At 39.2% G+C, this 8164-nt stretch overlaps 1 protein-coding gene across 1 annotated transcript; it reads left to right on the top strand.

Annotated features, from left to right (window-relative positions):
* Positions 1 to 333: 333 nt before the first annotated feature.
* LOC119608410 lies at positions 334 to 5316 on the top strand. The gene is made up of 3 exons (XM_037962821.1): positions 334 to 1121; positions 1200 to 4994; positions 5064 to 5316. The coding sequence occupies exons 1-3, from the start codon at positions 334 to 336 to the stop codon at positions 5314 to 5316; spliced, it is 4836 nt and encodes a 1611-aa protein (XP_037818749.1).
* The last annotated feature ends 2848 nt before the right edge of the window (positions 5317 to 8164 follow it).

Here is an 8164-nt window from a genome sequence, read left to right on the forward strand (position 1 = left end):
CCACGCCTGCCGGAACTGAAAGTTTAGCAAATGTGTCTCAAATGCCGTCGGTACAAAATGTCAGTTCTGTCGCCCCCCGGAACAACAACAGCAACTAGTGCCTCCATAAGTGCCCCTAGAGAACCGACACCTGCCATATCAACGCATAACATTTTTAGTTCATCAATTGAAGAGCCCTTAAGTCTGCCGCCGTTGGTGCCCGGTCCTAATGCGAGAACCCAGCCACCACAAGCTATATCGTCTGATAATGAGAACCTGCAACGACAAATTGATATCCTGCAAGCCCAGTTGGCAAACGCTCAACGTGCTTTAAGAGCAAATCAAAATTTAAATATGCCAAGTGTTATTGGACAAAATGCGCCAGTAATTCAAAGTATGAGCAGTGGCCCTGAAGACATGGTTGATCGTCGGAATCCAACGCCATATTCCTATGGTAGCCAGTCAGACCAGTTGATGACATCTCAGCCTCTTTTTGTTTCCCCTGCTACAGCGTCCATGCCAGTACAACGCAAACTTTATGATCTGCCTGAATTTTGTGGTACTGCCGAGGACTGGCCAATGTTTTTGTCTGCCCTTGAACATTCGACAGCCGCATATTCGTACAATAATTTTGAAAATTGTTTGAGATTGCAGAAGGCTTTGAAAGGTGAAGCCAGAGAGTGTGTGAAGTCGTTGCTCATCCACCCAAATAATGTGCCAACAGTTATAGAGCAATTAAAGCTACAATATGGTCGCCCAGAGTTGCTTATTGGATGCCAGTTGCAACAGATGAAGGAAGTTCAGCCCATAGCAGAAAACGCGATCGATAAATTGGTGCCATATTCCATTAAGGTCAGAAATTTAGCAGCATTTTTGGAATCTGCCAATGGTCATCAACATTTGTCGAATCCAACTCTGATGGAGGAGTTAGTCCAGAAGCTTCCAATGAGTAAACGTTTGGATTGGGCCCAGTTTGCTTCAACTTTACCTCAGTTGCCGACTATTTCGGATTTTAGTACCTGGCTCCAGCGTGTTGCAAATTTGGTAAGAAGTGTGCAAATAAGTAGTTCAAGTGGCGGTAGATCTAGCAGTGATCCAAAAAGAAAAGTGGTTTTATATGCTTCTGATGGCCCAGAACGGCAGTTAAAATGTTTTTATTGTGTTGGCCCACATAAAATTTTTAATTGTAAGAAATTTATAGAATTGAGTGTGCCTAATAGATGGAGTGAAGTGAAGAGATTGAAGTTGTGTTTTTCGTGTCTCAGTGGTGGCCATTCATGTAAAGACTGTCGTCGGCGCAAGCAGTGTCCCATGGAAAAGTGCCAAAGAAATCACAATAAATTATTGCATGAAACTAAACCTAATGAACCAAGCGAACGATCCGTAAATGTGCAGCCAACAGAGAGATCTTCAACAGTCGAGCCAGTGCTTAGTTGTGTTTCCAGAGCTAGTGAAAAAAGTGATTTGTTGTTCAGAGTGCTCCCAGTGGTTCTTTATGGACCAAATTGTTCTATTGAAACTTATGCACTCCTAGATGAAGGTTCTTCGGTGACAATGATGGATAGCTCTTTAGTGAGGCAGCTTGGACTGCAAGGTCGACAAAGTCAATTGAATTTGAGTTGGTATGGTGGTAAATCAGCACAAGAAGCTGTCATGGTGGTGGATCTTCATGTGAGCGGTGTTAATAAGAAGAGGAAATACGCATTGAAAAATGTGTATGGTGTCTCGAATTTGAAGTTGCCTAGTCAGAGCTTTAATGCGGATTTAGTAAAGAATTGTGGTGTTCCTTTATGCTCCTATGAATGTGTGGCTCCAAAGGTACTGATTGGTTTAGATCATTGCCATTTAGGATTGCCCGATGAAATAGTCCCTTTGGAAGATGCTGGTCCATATGCTGCCAATACGCCTCTTGGATGGGTTGTTTTTGGAAACGTGAAAATAGGTCGCCCTGGAACACAAACTTGTTTGCTGACAACACAGTTGGATAATTTGAATAATTTGGTGGCAAGTTATTTTGAAACAGAAAATTTTGGTGTTAAGGCTCTACCGGTGATTAAGTCAAGAGATGATTTGCGTGCACGAGAGATATTGAGAAATTCGACGAAGAGGGTTGCCGGAAGATTTGAATCCAGACTACTATGGTGTAATGATGACGTAGTCCTGCCGGATAGCTATTCCATGGCACTTAATCGATTTTTTGGATTGGAAAGGAAAATGAAAAATAATGCGGATTTTGGTGTGGCCTATAAGAAAATAATAAGTGAATATTTGAAAAAAAATTATGTACGCAAATTATCATTGAGTGAAGTTGATACATTTCATCCGAGAACGTGGTACTTGCCCCACTTTGGTGTCGTTAACCCTAATAAGCCAGGGAAAATTCGTTTGGTGTTTGATGCGGCAGCAAAGGTGGAAGGTGTCTCATTGAATTCAAAGTTATTGAAAGGCCCTCAGCAGTACAAACCGTTGCCATCCGTTTTGTTTAATTTCAGAGTCGGTTCCGTAGCTGTATGCGGAGATATAAAGGAAATGTTTCATCAAGTTGTTGTTGCTGAAGAAGACAGGTGTTCGCAGAGGTTCTTGTGGCGAGATAATGAAAGTGGTCCACCGGAAGTGTATGAGATGCTTGTGATGACGTTTGGAGCTGCCTGTTCACCCTGTATTGCCCATTATGTGAAGGAAGCAAATGCAATGGAGTATCGGGATCGTTTCCCTAGAGCCGTGAAGTCAATTCTGGATCATCATTATGTAGATGACTTTGTAGACAGTTTTGTTAATCCGTCAAAAGCCATTGAAATTGCCGTACAAGTTCGTGAAATACATAAAGCTGCTGGGTTTGAAATGCGTAATTTTACATCGAATTCATCAGAGGTGGTTGTGGCTCTCGAAGGCAGTTTAAATCATCAGGTCAGTTTCTTAGGTGGCTTAAAGGAGTTGGACGGTTCAACTGAAAAGGTTCTTGGCATGCTTTGGGATCCAAAGGATGACGCGTTCAAATTTGTTTTGAAATTCCATCGTGTGAATTCGGACGTGATCAATGGTAAAAGTTGTCCCACAAAGCGTGAGTTGTTATGTGTCGTAATGTCCATTTTTGATCCAATTGGTTTTTTGTGCCATTTTATGATAACTGCCAAACTTTTGATGAGAGAAGTCTGGAGACATAGAGTACTTTGGGACGAGATGTTGCCCGTGTCATTACAAGCGATGTGGAATAATTGGCGCCAAGAGCTAAGAAATGTTGTCCATGTAAAGGTTCCACGATGGTATTTTGGAAATGGTTTGCCCTTGGAGTTAGAGCTGCATGTTTTTGTTGATGCCAGTGAAGATGCCTTCGGTGCAGTGGCCTATTGGAGATATACAACATCTGATGGACAAATAGGAGTGTCGTTTATATCTGCCAAATCGAAATGTGCCCCATTGAAATGTATGACCATTCCCAGATTAGAACTACAAGCCGCCGTTTTGGGGACCCGATTGATGGACACTATAATTAAGGAACACGATCTCAATGTTTCTCGTCGAATCTGTTGGAGTGACTCTACAACTGTCATTAGCTGGATTGGTTCTGAAAGTAGGAGATATAAACCATTTGTTGCCCATCGAATTGCCGAAATACTTGATTCGACACGCCCAACTGATTGGAGATGGTTGCCTACGGATCTAAATGTTGCCGATGACATTACAAGAGCTAAAAATGAAGTTGATTTTGCCATTGAAACACGTTGGTTCCAAGGGCCACAATTTTTGTATGAAAACGAAGCTGATTGGCCGAATAAGAATTCTGAGAAATCTGATGATTTGTGTGAAGAAGAACTACGCCCCAAATTTGTCATGCTGGTTAGTACAAATTTAGTTATTGATTTTAATCGTTTTTCTTCATTTCTCAGGCTTAAACGTACTATGGCTTGGGTTCTGAGATTTATTAATCGTTGCCGAAAAGATGATAAATATAATGGTTCGAGATGCCTATCTGCTGAAGAGTTAAGGGTTGCTGAAACTAGTCTGTGTCGTCTGTCGCAAGAAGAGTGTTTCGCCCTTGAAATAAACATTTTAAAATCTGGTCGTTCTTTAAAAAAGGAAACCGAGTTATTTTCGCTTTCGCCTTATTTTGATGAAAATAATTTACTTCGAGTGAGCGGACGTATTGATGCTGCGAGTTGGTTGCCTTTAGATGCTAGGCACCCCATTATTTTGTCGCCCTGTCACCGCTTTGCACAACTATTTGTTGCCCATGTGCATAATAACATGAGACATCAAAATCTTGAGGCTACCATAGGCGAAATAAGGAAAAGGTTCTGGATTCCACGACTACGAAAGCTGTTGAGTAAGACCACATCAAATTGCAACATTTGTAAGATTCGACGTGCCGTTCCAGTGGCTCTTTTTATGGGATCATTGCCAAGTGATAGACTAACTCCATACGTCCGTCCATTTACTTATACTGGTGTGGACTATTTTGGCCCAATAAACGTGACTGTTGGTAGACGTCATGAAAAACGTTGGGTTGCCCTGTTTACGTGCCTCACAATCAGAGCAGTACATTTAGAAGTGGCTTATGATCTTTCGACTGATGCGTGTATTTTGTGTATACGGAATTTTATAAATCGTCGTGGCACCCCGTTGAAGATTCGTAGCGACAACGGAAAGAATTTTGTTGGAGTTAACCAAGAAGCCCAGCGATTTGATGAAGTTTTTGATCTTGTTAAAATTGAAGATGAGTTGTCCACAAAGGGCATTGAATGGCAGTTTAATTGTCCACATAATCCTGCAGAAGGTGGTGTATGGGAGCGAATGGTTCAATGTGTTAAAAAGGTTTTAAGAGTAACTCTTAAAGAAGTCGCCCCAAAAGAGCACACATTGCAAAGTTTTTTAATTGAAGCCGAAAACATCGTAAACTCTCGCCCATTGACTCACTTGCCTGTCAGCCCTGAAGACGAAGAACCATTGACGCCAAATCATTTCTTGTTGGGATCTACAAATACAGCTCAAACACCAGAAGGTATTGAAATAACATAGCCAGTGGTACTGAAAAAGCAGTGGCGAATTGCTAGACAGCTACGAGATCATTTCTGGAAAAGATGGATTATTGAATATTTGCCCACACTTACAAGACGGTGCAAATGGTGTGAATATACCAAGCCTGTGGCTCCGGGTGATCTTGTACTAATTTGTGATCCAGCTGTTTCCCGTCGAGATTGGAAGAGAGGTCGTGTCATAAATGTGTTCCCTGGCAGTGATGGTGTAATACGGAGAGCTGATGTCCAAACAAGTAGTGGAATACTTAAACGCCCGGTTTCCAAACTAGCAGTCCTTGATTTGTCCTTGAATGTCGCCTGATGGCTCATCAATTTATTATTTTTATTTTCATTTAATTTAAAATATTTTTGTTAATTTAAATATTTTTTTTTGTGGGCTATCCTAATGTTGTTTAATTTTGTCTTATTTACCAAATTGTTAATGATACTTATTGTAAGATCATTGTTGTTGTTTAGTTCATTTGTCCGTTAGGATTTTTTTTTATATTGTTTTGCATTCCTTTTTGTTCTCATTTGTTTACGAACTAAACGCATTCTTTGTCCCTATATTCTACTGCAGTAGTTTCGTTCAGTTTATTTATTTGGAAATAAACTGTTGTAAAAATACATAGACAAAAGAATTTGTAGGCTCAGTATTAACTGACATTAATATTAAAGTTTAGTTTGTTGGGGATAAAGACTGCGGTAAGTCGCTTAAATTATTTATAAGTTTCTTTTGTAATAATTGTATTTTTTAATAGAAATAAACGGTTGCTCAAATATATGCATCATTAATTTCACATTTGTGGTTCATTTATTTGGGATAACCGCATAAATTGATGGGGTAAAATCGTAGACAAGATTTTAACAAATATTCTGGAAATAAAAAGAACGGGGGGTTAGATTGATTAATGTAATAGATGTTTATTACTGCGGTATACGCACCTTTTGTTTCGGGTTTTAGAGCACAAAACAAGTTTGTTACAAAAAAATTATTTTCTTTAAACTTACATGTATAACACTTAGCTACAAAGAGAGCAAACAGAACAGACAAATCTTCATAGTAATTGGAAGTTTGCCGTACATTAAGGGACATTTAAATACGATCACTAAATTACATTACGTGTCGCATAAACATCCCGCCCCCCTTGCCATTATGCAACCTCAGTATTAAGGATTCAAATATACAGGTTTCTAACAGAATTTACAAACATATATATATATATATATATATATATATATATATATATATATATATATATATATATATATATATATATATATATATATATATATATATTTCTATTAAAAAATACAATTAGATATAGATATAGATATATATATATACATGTATAACACTTAGCTATTTACAAAGAGAGCAAACAGAACAGACAAATCTTTAAAAATTTATTTGTACAACAACGAAAAGGTAATTAGTACTTTAAAATAAGAAAATAAATAAAATATAATTATGCAAAGGAATTCCAAATTTTACATAATTAAGGTAAAAGGAAATAAAAATAAAATAAGAAAATAAATAAAAAGTATTAGTTTGTACACAGCAAAAGCTAAGTAGATAGTTGATTCAAATGCCAAATCTTCCAATAATAGTCCAGCCTAGAACCGTATCCTGTGCCATTGGAGTACTAACAGATTCTGGCTGAAAACCAGCCCGGATAAGGCGAGGATATATATCAGCCCCAAGCACGAAGTTAATGTCGAAATTTGCAAAAAAATATGGATCTGCCAAACGAAGATTCGTGTAAAGGTATGTTACTCGAGAATCGATTTTCTCCTTTGGTTGTCTTCTTGGCAGATCGTCTACCACCATTGCCATTATACTGAATGTTATGCTCTCTTCAAAGCGTGAACGAAATCTTATTTTACAGAATATATCAGATCCAATTTCTTCTTTTACTAGCTTATGACGATCTACCAGAAAACTGGCAATGGAACTGACCTCAGCGCAGGGGTTTAGAAGTCCTCTGACGCTGCTATATTTCTCCCCCAGTTCCATTTTTACAATAACCGTTGGGAGCAGGGTACTTGAACGTATATTGGGGCCTGGTTGGTTGCTGGCTTCATTGATGGTTTGCCTCCTTTCGTGTAAACGTTTGTGGCGTTGGAGCAGAGTATGGTGTTTGCCCTGACATTGTCGGCAACGGTCTGAATTGCGACAGGATGCAATCATATGTGAATGGCCTAGGCAATTCTCACAATACTTATAACGTTTTACGACCTTCAGCTTTTCGGATACGTTCATGGCTTTAAAATTGAGGCACTTTCGGAGAGGATGATCCTTACGACATAGACGACAATCATACGAGGAATGCTGCTGACGTTTGTGATGGTGGTTATGACGTCTTCGGTTTCTGTCCTCTAGTGGTGAGACACTTCGGCGACGTTGGTGGGGCATCGTGTTTGCTGTGAATAAAATAGAAAAGATTTAAATGTGATTTTCGGATTTGGGGAGTAAAACTAATTTGACTATTGGGCTAGTAACAATGCCATTGGCAGTTCTTACTTCGGCGACTCTAACTCGAGAATCTGAACCACGAATAATGTTTTCAATGCGCCCAAGACGCCATTGATTGGGGGGTAGATTATCTTGTCTAATGACGACTAAATCACCGATAGCGTAATCACGCTGAGGAAATTTCCACTTAAACCGTTTGTGAAGTTCTTTGAGGTATTCCTCTTTCCACCTTTGCGCAAAATGATGATGAAGGACCTTTAGTTTTTGCCAGCGATTAACATAACTCAACGAGTGGGTTGTTAAGTCAGGTTCTGGGGGAGATTATAAAGGACTACCAATAAGGAAATGTCCGGGGGTTAGCGCACATAGATCCGTGGGGTTTTCACTACTAGGACTGAGTGGCCTTGAGTTTAAACAAGCTTCTATACGAGCTAACAAGGTGGCGAAGGAGTCAAATGTAAAATTCTGACTATGAGATATTCGTTTCAAATGCATCTTGAAACTTTTCACTCCGGCTTCCCAGTGTGGTGGTTTGTCAAAATAACAAAAGTAAATTAATTAAAGAGTTTGTTTTGTAACCGGCAGTGTTTGCCGTTGGCTACGCTATTGCTTTTGCCGATCTTACCTTAATAAGGGCAAAAGGAGATTTTCTGAATAAAATTCAAGGCAATGTAGTTGCCGATTTGAGTCTTAG

Source organism: Lucilia sericata, unplaced genomic scaffold (genome assembly GCF_015586225.1).
Source record: "Lucilia sericata isolate MDLA Ls3-8-SP2 unplaced genomic scaffold, ASM1558622v1 Contig000832F_arrow, whole genome shotgun sequence".
Lineage (NCBI taxonomy): Eukaryota > Metazoa > Arthropoda > Insecta > Diptera > Calliphoridae > Lucilia > Lucilia sericata.